General features: G+C 40.1%; 1 protein-coding gene across 1 annotated transcript in view; it reads right to left on the reverse strand.

The window, feature by feature from the left end:
• Positions 1-12,361, reverse strand: part of Mroh2b (maestro heat like repeat family member 2B) — a 58,635-nt gene extending 46,274 nt beyond the window's left edge. The window contains exons 1-9 of the mRNA XM_021664027.2: positions 11,904-12,361; positions 10,820-10,881; positions 8,288-8,398; positions 7,140-7,299; positions 6,363-6,461; positions 5,752-5,906; positions 1,568-1,708; positions 1,162-1,254; positions 992-1,061 (exon numbers count right to left, since the gene is read on the reverse strand). Of these exons, the coding sequence (XP_021519702.1) occupies positions 992-1,061; positions 1,162-1,254; positions 1,568-1,708; positions 5,752-5,906; positions 6,363-6,461; positions 7,140-7,299; positions 8,288-8,398; positions 10,820-10,881; positions 11,904-11,919 (907 nt within the window). The 5' untranslated portion in view covers positions 11,920-12,361. The remainder of the gene's footprint in view (positions 1-991; positions 1,062-1,161; positions 1,255-1,567; positions 1,709-5,751; positions 5,907-6,362; positions 6,462-7,139; positions 7,300-8,287; positions 8,399-10,819; positions 10,882-11,903) is intronic.
• Positions 12,362-12,592: the final 231 nt, after the last annotated feature.

Here is a 12,592-nt window from a genome sequence, read left to right on the forward strand (position 1 = left end):
CATGGCAAGAACAAGGAAGGTGGAGGCAGAGGTGCCAGCGATGCCTCACCAGCCTGGAAGCTGAGAGCTACAGGGCAGAGCAAGAAAATGCCTAGATAGAGGGAGGCCAGCTTGACTGGGGAGTTATCAGTGTTAAGTGAATTAGTGAATTGGGGTGACAAGGAAGAAGAGGCATATAATTAGAGGAGTAAAGAGAGATTACAGAGGGCTGGAGAGATGACTCAGCAGTTAACAACACTGATTGCTCATCTAGAGGAGGCATAGTTTGATTCCCAGAACCCACACAAGACTTCAGAACTATCTTTCACTCCAGTTACAGATTCAGTCCCTCTTCTGGTCTCCAAGGGCATTGCACACACAGTGCATAGACATACACTCAAAATAACCATAAATGTTAAAAAAAAAGGTTTAAAATACTTAAAAAACATAATAGATAGGCAATGAGGTAGGAGAGATCTGGGTGAGGTGGTGTCAGAGGAATCCAATGGCTGTTTTCAAGTGTGAGTTGAGGTATCGATACAGGAAATTTGATATCTCCCTTGTAATCTGTGCCAGGCATTTAAAAAGGTGATAAAAAAGAGAAGTAAGACAATGAAAAAATAAGAAGAAAAGGAGTAGAAAGGGATTTTTTTTTTCACTCAAGTTCTTGGCATCAAAGGAATGACCAAGAACAAAGCTAATAATCAAGCCACGACTTAGGGCTCGACAATATCTCAGCATCCGACACACCCAGAGAAAAAGCAATTTCCTATCTTTAGGGTGAGAAATTCATGCTGGTTTCCTAGAAAATGTTCTGGTTGGTAGCAGATAAGACTGTCTACCTGGAACCGCCTGGCCCTGGACAGCCTGGCATGACTCTCCACTCTGTTCAAGCTGAGAATGCCGTGAGCTTAAGAAACATTCTGTATGTGTGTGGAAGCAGTCCCAGTGACGGCCCACTCTTTGACACTTTTAGATATTTTTTATTAACACTCTGGATGCTGTGTCATACCTAGGATGAGGAAGCAGCTCGAAGCTTCAATTTTGTTTTCCTTGATGGGAGCCTCTGGAACTTGGCAGATCTGAACAGGGAGAAACAGCAGTTGGGGAGCAGACAGAAGTCAAAAGCAGAGAGAAATAGTTTAAATGGAACTAGCAGATTTGGCAGCATGGACTTCCTACCTGGTGGAGCAAACTGGTGAGGATTGACCTTCTCAGGTTCTTGGGAAAGACAATGTCATAGAGGACTGCAGCAGTCAGTATCTGCTTCAGACTCTAAAACAGAAGCACTCATGGGTTAGGTAGACACTGCCAGCGAAGCAGTCGCACAAGGGATGAAGGCCAGTGATTACAGGTTATGAGACAGACAAGCCCGACCTTGATTCAGTTTTTGTAGTGATTCTGAACTCTGCAGCTTTCAGCGGCAGCTCTTTGCTCCCCTTTCGAGTCCCCAACAACAGCTGCGATGAGCTCTGTGTTGGCTATGCCCCAATAAGTAGTTAAACGGAGCTATTGAACAAGTATTTGAGTTCCCTGAGCTCTTCCGAGACCTGCTGTTTTCAGAAAAGTTGCAAATGGAGTCTCTCACCTGCGTGACGTAGAAATCACTCTCCTTGTCTTTGTACTGGCTCAGGAGCCAGGATACTTGGCTCAGCGAGAATTCACGAAAGTCTTCCCTGTGCAGCAGCAGGCTCACGGTGGGGCCATGGGCCTTGACTATGGTCAAAGTCTGTAGGGGCAACAAACGAAGATCATTGTTGACACTGCACTACACAGTGTGCATATTGTCCAGGGCACTGAGTGTATCTGGGGAACACCCAAATCTCCCCTAGGAAAATAACACCTCTAGACACGAAGGCGTTCTATTTTTGAAAATGCGCAGGTAAGGACTGCTGCAGGAGCAATGAACGACATTTGTATCCACATGTGTGTCAATGTGGATGTTTATTTCAATATGAGCTTTTCAGTTTTTTTCAGTGTATGATATGTGTGTATGTATTTGAATTCCCTTAGGTGTTCACATGCACACATGCTCGTGACTCACATGTGGAAGTCAGAGAACAACATAGGTGTTTAGTTTTAATCTTTCAGCTGGTAAGACAGGTTGTTTTTTGCTTGTTTCTGTGTTAGTCAGGTTCGACAGCTCAGAGTTTCTTCTCATTCCCCTGTCTTCGCTTGCAGATTTCAGATGCTTGCTCTCTGCCACTTCTAGCTTTTTTTGTGAATTCTGGAGATCTAAAGGTCATCAGACTCATGCTACTAGTGCTTTAGCAGTCTATTTTGTAGTCACTTTCGTCATATTAATGAATTAAAAATTCTCCCAATACTATAAAATATTTAGTGACTTTCTGTTGAGCAGCAGTTTCCCCCGGACTGAAATCTTCCATTTTGGAGGGAAGCTTGCTAAGACACAGGATGTGCAGTAAAGCAACAGGATGTTTTAAAGAGAGATGAAACATTTCTTCCAGCAGGGAAATTTGTTTCCAGTGACAGAATGCTTCACTGTCTGAAATGAAAATCTTTCATTTTGAGGGAGGCTCATCATGACACAAGTTGTTTACAGGGCGGTGAAGCAGTAGATTGTTCTAAGAGTCGGTGAGAGATTCCATTCTTCTAGCGGGCTGACTAAGCTCAGGAAATAAATTCAGTGTCTGCAGGAAGTTCCTGAAACTGACAAGATTCGCTGGTCCCTCTCTTCCCAGGTATATAAAAGTGGCGAGAAATGGTGAGAGACTGTCTCAGACAAGCTGAACTGCCTGAAAGTAGGAGAAACCAGCTGAGCTACCAGGAAAGGACACCCTCCAACCTGGCAGAGCACCTTTAGGTTGTGTGACACACTCTAAGTTTCTAGCTTCTGTGAGCTGTCACCCATGTTAGGATGCGCTTTGGTGATGTGGCTGTCTTAGAGCCATTTCTGTTCCTGTAACTAACTTCTTACCTATATCCCTTTAAGTAACTCCAGTAAAACCTATTGGTTCACCAAGTTGGACTTTGGTGACAATTTAATGTGTTGTTATTTCCCTATCTGCGATGAAGAGATGTTTGTTCATGTATTCCCAAGGAGAATGTAACACATTTCATATTACTTTGTCACTTTCCCCTCACAGTGTTTCCCCTACAATAGTCTATTTACTTTCCTCCTTTTCTCAGAGCAGAGTTGTTAAGATGCTCTGTTCTAAATTTTCTACCCCCACTTCTTACCCCCACCACCCCAAAATCTGCTGTTATCCAACTTCCATTTGACACTGGGAGTGAACAAAACAAAATATATAACAAACACTGATCATAAAAGTCTAGACATCACTATCTTTTTTTAAAAAATAAATTTTAAGTAAAAATTAATGGCTGAGTGTACACTTTGATAGCATACTACTTTCCATAGCTAATATATGTGGTGATCTGTAAAACCATATAAAAACTTAGTGCCTCATAGCAATACCATTTATTTCACTTGAGACTGTGAGAGCTGGGCTGGTTCTTCTCATGAACATTTCTGTGCACTGCATACTTTCCAGTATTCTTCTTTCTTGAGCTCTGTAGTGATGGAATATAGATCTTTACTTGCTATTTTGAAATGCCTCTCATTCATTTTTTTTCCTCTTTCTTCAGAAACCTTTCACCATCTTCTGGCATGAGCTATTCCTTTGCATTTCCCCAGAACTTAATTCTTAAGGAGCAGCATGACAGCTCTTCATGCTGTCCTTGGATAAAAGTATCTCAAATCATTCAGTTGTTATTTAAATAGTGATGGTGCTTAAACCTATGTAGCCAGTTTTTTATTTTCTTCTTAATTATGAGCCTGAATGTATCCAAGCCTACTAATACATCTGCTGGAATGTATCAACAGCATTTAAGTCAGTATGTCTGCATTAAACCTACCTCCTCGAGCTTGTCATTCGTCCTCATTCTTTATAGAATATAGTGGTACCAAGGTCACCTACATCAAAAATCTGGGGCTCATCACAAGGGCCTCCATTTCCTCCACTGTCAGCATCCAGTTCATATCAAATCTTTTTTATTCTGCTCATCAGATTCCACCTCCTCTGATCAGAATGAATGACACTGTAGTAATTGATCTTACCATTTATCACCTGGAATGGCTTTATAGTCTTCTGATCATTTTTGCTTCCATTTATCCCTATATGTGGTGTTGTAGTTTGAATTACCCTCCATGGACTCATGTATTTTCACACTTGCTCTTTATCTGGTGATACTGTTTCAGTAGTTTGTACAACTTTTGAAAGATGAAGCCGTGTTGGAGGTCATGGAGGGTGGGTCTGAAGGTTTTATAGCATGGAGCCACTTCCTCTTTGTTTCTGCTTCCTGTTTTCACCAAGGTGCAAAATCTTCCCACTATTGGAGCTGCTTTCAGCCATGCTTTCAGCCATGCTTTCCTTTTGCATTGGATTGTGTCCTCTCCAACAAAGTTAAAACAAACCCTTCCTCCACTAAGTTGCTTCTTGTCAGGCTTTTGGTCACAGTAACAAAACTATCTAAAACATTTATCTGGTATTTCTTCAAAATTACTTTTCTCATATTCAAATACTCCTTGGGAATGTTTCAGAGATCTCATTCTTAAGAAATAAAGTCCCAAATCCTGTACAACATTTAAGTCTCTTCATTATATGACCACCACGATGACATTTCTGGTTCCATTAATTTCTTTCTTCGGTCTACTGCGCCCCTTCTACGGAACTCACTGAAGCATGCCTTTTCCCTGTCTCTAGCCTGTGCTGCAGCGGTTTATTTCTGCCCTGAGATGTAAAGCTCATTTCCAACGCTACAGCCTTGCCAGAGCTCCCCGCTGAATGGAGTCCCACTGCTTCTTAGGCACTTGCCTGGCTCTTGTGGGAAGCCATGGAATGAAGGTGCTGAATTTTGCTGTCCGGGTGCCTCAGAGAAGACATACTTTAAAGGCTTCACTGGTTAAAGTTTTAACCATCTCAAACGTAAAAAGTGCTTTTAAAACACGAGATGTAAAAAGTCCCACAATTAGAAAACAAACCCAGTCTTAATGTTCTTATAAGATAGCGTGAAGAAACCTAAACAAGATATAACACAATCTACTTTAATATTTATATTAATAAAAATTATGTTAGGATTAAATTATATATATATATGTGAAAATATTTTATAATTCATTCAACATAAAGAACTACAGTATTTACACAGCTGAGTGAATCCGATGTTATTTAATATTGTGTTAGTGGTAGATTTTTTTGGACCCATTGCTTTTCTCAAGCTAATGGTTCAGTTCAAATGTAGTTTAGGACATAGAACACATGAAAGGGTTGACATTCCCTCATTTACTCATTGTTCTCCTTTCACATTGAAACACCAGTGTGAGATTTTAGTCTGTTTGATCTTTGGTATATCTCCATCAGCTGGAACAGGATTTGGCATGTTGTTCTTTAAGAAACTTTGGATGGGACAATGGGTAAACAGAGACTTGAAGTAGACAGAAAAATTGCTAGTCTTTATGTACCTTCCAAAACATAACTAATGAGGTCAATAATAACTGAACATATCATGTAAGAAAAAGAGATTTCAAAAGTTGTACATTTGCTGATTTAACTGTGAAAGATTTTTAAAAATGTTTTAATAACTTAAAGTGTAGGCAGGAAACCAAAGAAAGTCACTAAATTTTATGATATATGCATGTATATGCACACACACATATGTATATATATACGTGTGTGTATAACTAAAGTCTAAACAACGTGTGACCGGGATGAGGGTTTGCAGCCTGAGCCCATCTGAAGCCCCACTCACATTCATGGGCGAGGCCTGGGGGACCCATTTCTCCACTATGTACCGGAACAGCATGAAGATCTTGTCAGAGAGCCGATTAGCATCTAATTTGGGGTAGGGAAAATCCTTCCAGTGGTTGATATACTTGTAAATAGCCTTACTGAAATTTTCAAGGGCTGCATTAGAACAAAAACAAAGACAATAACCACAGACTGAGAAAAACATAAAGATGGGAAGAACTGTCAATTTATTCTAAAAGGAGAACAATTAATGAAAGTTTCTAAATCATCTTAATACTTCATCAAATAAAATAAAATAAAATTGCTTAGCCAATTTTAATTAATTTTAACTAATGAAACAATGAAATTTATATTTTATTAAATGTAAACTAAAACTGCTGTGATACAGTTTTATTACTAAGAGATACTCTGTCCAGAATGAAATATATTTAACACAGTGTCACATGACAACTAGACGAAGGTGCAGTTGGCATTGTTACACACTGATGGCAGAGCAGGGTTCGTATAAACTCTTTGGAAAACTTGTTGTGAGCTGTCTGCATTGTTTGAGTAGTGTACTGGAAGCATGGCTGGTCTGAAGGGTAAAAGAAAAAGAATCCCAGGCGTACCCACCTATACAGAAGGTTTGCTTCATATTTTCATCCTCTACCAGCCTGAGCATGGTCTGCATGGTGAGCATAGTCATCATCATGAAGGGGATACTTTGGGACACTGCGGTGAAGGACACAAGAGGAAAGGGCATCATTCACTCTTTCATGTGGGGTTCCCGACTCTTGCGTCCACAAATGCCACCGGAACGGAATGAAACAGACAGGTAGAGGGCAGTAGGAAGAATGTTCTTGCTTTTTCTCCCTGACTTGAAAGCCTGACTATGGTTAATCAAGGTGTGGTGGGTCTGAAGGAAAGCACTAGCTATGTAGGTACCTATATGTGTGGTTTAGTGATAAGCAGTTTTGTATTGTCACTTCATTAGTGTCCACATCTCCAATATAGCATCACCTGTGTCCCCAAAGTATAGCAAATGTGACAGGTGCTGAATAGCATCTGTTCAATAAGGTGCTATAGAAACAAATAGTAGAAAACTGTTTTCATTTATGTGTCCTGTCGTTGGCAGCCTATTGTCTCATGGAGAATGTGTTTCTGTAAGTGCAAAGGGAGAAGGGGAAGAGGAGGCTGGAAGAGAGCCCAGCCATATTTAGTGCATCCTGAACCAATGGCTGATCATCATGGTCATCTATGCTCATAATAGCTCTCACGTCTTTCCACCAATGTTCTTTAGTGCAGTAGAACTTAGGGGGACACTAACTCTCCTTAACTCTCCTTGGGGTTTTAGACAATTAGTCAGGGGTAGTTATTTCCTAAAGAAAATGTGGTGTGTTCCTTTCATACCATAGCTGGTTGCCAGTTCAGCTAGGGCAAGCACAACAAATTCATTTGGAAGCTCTAGAATCCTGAAGTTACTTTGCACTTCATACATGACAGAGTTGAAATCATGAGCAGCAAGAGACACGAACACCTCACCAGCCAACATTCTGATTTCTCTGGGACTCTGAAAATAAAAATAAGTGGAAGAGTGAATCTAAAAGCGGTGAGGAGATAGTCTATGCAGTATTCTAAGTTCACCTAGATTTGAGATAGAGGGAGAATAGACTGTTTCAAATTCCGAGTACAAATCTCTCAGGTAAGTGTCAGAAACTAGAATGCTGGGGCAATTTGTTTTGCAGTTCTTACAGACTTGGGGCCAATCAGTGTTTCTTTTCTTTTCTTCAGACAGAGTATCACTGATGTAGCTCAGGCAGATCTTAAACTCATGATTCCCCCCCTGCTCCTGCTTCCCAAGGACTGGTGTTACAGGTCTGGGTCACTGATCCTGGGTCATTATTTTCTTGCTATTTGATTAGGTACCTTGATGCAGAGTTTATCTTTTATGTTTAAGAAAATGACTTACTGTTGAATAAGTAAATGTAGAAGGAATTGGGCTAGGGGTCAAGAGCTTTAATTTTGGTGTCATTTTCACCTAATTATCTTCAAATTTAGAAATATTGGGAGGTACTTCTATTTTTGGTGATAGTGAGTAGGGTAAATTAAATCAAACTTCCCACTAAGGAAAATGAACCCCCCTCCCCAAATTGTATGCATAAAAGAGCTTAAACAAAGAGTATGAGTAATTCCTGCATTGAGACCTGGAAACCATCATACAATGCAAGAAAAGGAGGCAGATATTGAGATAGGAAGAGATATGGGAGCCAAGGAAATTGTGGGCTAGGTGTCTTTCCTGTGAGCAGATTGTTGTGAAACCAACTCTCTCAAGTACAAACTTCCTCCTCTAAAAGATGGTATTTCCTCTAAAGTCTTTCTTACAGTTGTCTCCTTTCCCTAATCTGTGCAGTGGTAACCAGCAGGCTCTGTATGTAACTCTATATTCCAGTTTTGGTCCTGACAGCCATGAAGGAAAGGCTTTTGTGCATCTACATAGTGTATTGAGTCACTCAGTCTCCATTCAATACCAGTCACTCACTACCATGAGGCAAACTTACTTCCTCATCCCTCATGTCCTTAGAAGTGTAATAAATTAACCTTTGGACTATTGCATCATCCAAGATGTCAGTATTCTGAATAAAAGAAGCGAGATGACCATAAATTTCTTCCTGTGAACACAGAAGGGTATAAAGGTGTATGAGTTGCAAAAATAAAGCACTCTGAAGAAGCCTAAATAAATGACAGCAAGAAACTATACAAAAGATATTTTCTAAGCATAATATGCATATTTATGAGTCAAAGGCTTACATATAGAGTGACATTAATTCTGAAACTTATTTTAACTTGTTACATTTCTAAGACAAGATCTAATTGAATCAGCGGTATTGAAGTCAGTATCTCAAAGTATCTGACAGTCCCTGTTGTAGCTCTTTCAAGGAAGTGTCCATCACCTGGATTGCTGCTCTTAGAACCGGGGCCATTGTTATGGTTCTAAGGAGCACCCTGTATTGTAAGGGTAATTGCTACGCTGTGAAGTTGCATCCCAAAGAATGTTATAGGTTTTCATTTCATCTATGCCTTTTCTGAGACAATATGGGAGACCTTCTCGGACAGCATTGCAGCTCTAGGAGACACATATTTTGAACCAATGCCCATGTTGTGGATTTTACAAGTCTGGTAGATGCTGAAGATGTCCTGTGAAGGATGGAAGAGAGACTGGAGTTCTCAGTTCTCCAGTTGCTCAAAGCACACACCTCCAGGAACTGTACCTGTGTTTATGGTGTTTATACTAGCCTATAGGCCTGGCCCTAGAAAATGTTAAAAAAAGATATAGTTGTCTTTCTTCTTTGTGTTTCTTGAGCCTATTTTAGCACCTAAGAGAGACTGCTTTTGTTCCATGTATATTTTTTTTTGATTTTTGAAGCACTTGCTGTCTTTGCCAGGGTCACCTTCATTATGTATGGAGCTGAGATATACTCTTTATTTGGAATGTTTCATTAATGTTCACAATTCTTTATGTTCAGTGCCACTAATAGACTCAGAAATGATAAAAGAGTCACAGAGAACTTCACTTGTATGCTGGTTCTGTGAGCACCTGGATCTTGGCTGAGTCCTTCATGCATCATGCTGGATATTTTTATTTTCACTGCAACCTGAGCCCATTTTTATTAAAAAAATACATTTCACATGTAGGGATGACTTGCTTGGAACTTGCCATGTTGTCTAGGCTGGCCTCAAACTCATATAGGTCTGCCTACTTCTGCTATTGAGTGCTGGGATTAAAGGTATGATCAATCATGCTTGACTCCATTTCTATTTCTTTTAAAAAAGGTATTTGTTTTTATTTATGTGATTGTTTCTGTGTGTACCTATGTATATGTGAACATAATAACCACAGAGGACAGAAGAGGGGGTGTAGAACTAGGGCTGTAGGCACTTAGGGGCTACCAGGTGTGGGTACTGGGAACCAATCCAGATCTTAGAGCAGCATGTGTTCCTAACTGCTGCGCTTTCTGTATAGACTCTTATCCATTTTTACTGATCAATTTTCTCTGGCAAGAAAGCAACCTAGAAGTGGTTGCTAAAATTACTATTCTTTAGTCTTTTTTTTTTTTTCCTAGAAACTTTATCTTGGTACTCAAACAGTCCGGAAATAATTTCCAAGGTGTTTCTAGGTGTTTGAAAACAGCGCTGTGTGGGAATGTTAGTTTCTAATATGATACTCATAAAATAGTTGTTAATCATATCTAATGTCAGGACCATCTCTGCTTCATTTGCCTTGCCTCGTCATTAAAGGAAATAATTAAATCCCTATCAGTGAGGCCCAGTCTTTGGTATTTTCTTCAAGCTAACAATGGGCAAGAAGGGTTGGACATCACAAAGTCACGAAATAGCAGCAAAGGCACGGTCTTTCACAAGAGGCAATGTTGAACAGTTGTTAGGATGACTCTGTTGACATTAGGCGTGCCGGATATGCTGCAGCTGTCCTTATATAGGGAAGTCACACGAGGTATCAGTGTTTCATTTTTCTCAGTCCTCAAATGAGACTAGAAACACAGCATCACAGAGTTGGGAGGAATAAATAGTATCTACCACTTGTTGTGGATAGGGCATCATGAACTGTACTTCATAGGCAAGTGTTCAGTGAAAGGTAGGAGCTGTTGTTTGGTAGTTGATGTCTGGAAAGCCTATTTCTAGAGAAAATTTCAGATTGTGGGACAGGATGATAGATGAGCATGGCAAGTCCGCACATTTTCAAAGCAACCCTTACATTATAAGGAGGAGAATCTAAACCACAGGGTTATGAATCTGGCATTTCCCTATTTCCACACCTACCTACATATAGTTACGAATAGGCATATTCTTTAGGAACGTCTGTGATTTTTGAAATGCTAAATACCACTATTTCAGCACCATAATGATTTCTTTTACAAATGCATTTTCTAAAAGATTTAAGCACATAAGAAAAGCCAGGGGGGAAAAAAAGGAAAGAAAAGAAAAAGAAGGAAGTTGAAGCCAAGGAGAGCATGTATAAGACTGTCTCAACAGCTGGATTATAGAAGGCAAATGAGAACGAGATCTTTGCCTACCTTGCTAATGTTGTCCTCCTTATTCAGCATCCCAATAGTGAAGTTAATATCTCCAAACATCTCTAAATTACACAAAGAATTAAAATATGCATCAAACTGCATATAAATATATTTTTATTTATTGCTAGCTCTTGATGTTAGGAATATATTGTACCTGTATTTCCTATCCCCAAGGGACTGGAAACCAACAGATGCATAGTGATTATTCTGAGACCGTTGATCAGTGTAGAGGCGCCGAGAGCATGCTGGATCCCCATGCACAGCTCTGATCAAGTGTGTACCATACCCTACACCTCCTACCAAGGTTTGACTCTCAGGTTCAGTGAGATGAGTCTTTCACATCTGACTTGAGCAATAGAAGAAACAGTGAAACTCACTTCCTCATTTTTCTTTTCCTCCCTTAATGAACCTCCGTGTTTTCACCACACACTTTCTTCTTGTTTATATACCTTTCTATGCTTTCAAGGACTTTCTTCTGGCTCTATGTTCATGACACTTTGCTTTTTTTCTAACCAAGACCTAAGAATTAGCTTTGCATTTTCCAGGAATATGTGTTTTCCAGAATTGGAAAGTAATTAAATATTGCAGCCACCATCACCACAACCGTCACCACCACCACGGCCACTACCTCTACCACTACCACCACCACCACTAACAAAGCTGGAATCAAAAGATTGCAGCAGTGGCAGGCTGACAGGAGGAACAGGCAAAGACTTCCCATGAGCTTCTGAGCCAAGCACATACGCTATTAGTTTAGAACTTTTGGCAAAGAAAACAGATCTATTAAAAATTAGTAGACAACATTTTCCGAAGATTTGAAAATATTCAAAATTAAATCAACTTTTCTGGTATATAGCTACCCTTTTGTACAAGTAGATTAAAGTACAACTCTTTCAGGCTTATAGTCTAACACTGGCCCTTCACAATCAACATTTTATTTTTATTCATTTTTTAGTAAAGAGGAAATAGCGGTAATCTGACCTCGTCACAAGCATTTCAGACAATTTTTGAGACATTTAACTATGCAAAAAAGTATATCAGCATATATCAGGATTCTTATTCCTCATAATCAAGACATGCTTACCTGAGTATTTCTCCATGCTGGGAGTTGTCTTGGCTGTTTTAGGCTTTACAAGAGGCAACACCTAAGTATCAGAAGCAGTTCAGCTAAAAAGTCAGTGAAGCAAGTTGGCAAGTTCCTCCCATAAGGTTCCCTGAATGAAAATCCTTCACTTGATTGGCAGGGTGATCTGGGAGCTCCTGGTGATGGCTCTGTAGTTGAGGTGGATGATCCTGGATTCTACTACCATCACATTTTTTTTGCTTCTGAGCTCCTGCTAACCAAGATAGCTGCATCTCACCGAATATTGTCTCTTTGGAGGAGACCAGTATGTCTGAGGAGGAGAAATTAGAAAGTAGGACTCAAACCATTGTTGTAGATGAAAAGAGCAGCTTTCACCATTCTTGGGTCTATTGATCACACGTTTAAGAATGGTTTGTTTTGGTGGCCACTTTACAGGCCTGATGTTGGTAAAGGTTTTAGGTGGCTTGATAGTTCTATTTGGTGAGGTCAGTCACATAACTGGGCATGCTCAGTGGACCGGAATGCCTGTCAGGGGCAGTTGCAAGGAATGACCAACTGACACAGCAGCAAAGCCAAGCCACTCAAGGCCCCCTCCCCACCACTCCTCAGTGACTTATGAGAACCCTAATCTTCCCACAGGCTCAAGCTTTCCTTATTTATTTTCCTGTTTCTTATCTGTTTGGTTTCAA

The sequence above is a fragment of the Meriones unguiculatus genome, chromosome 3, assembly GCF_030254825.1.
Source record: "Meriones unguiculatus strain TT.TT164.6M chromosome 3, Bangor_MerUng_6.1, whole genome shotgun sequence".
NCBI classification, from domain to species: Eukaryota; Metazoa; Chordata; class Mammalia; order Rodentia; family Muridae; genus Meriones; species Meriones unguiculatus.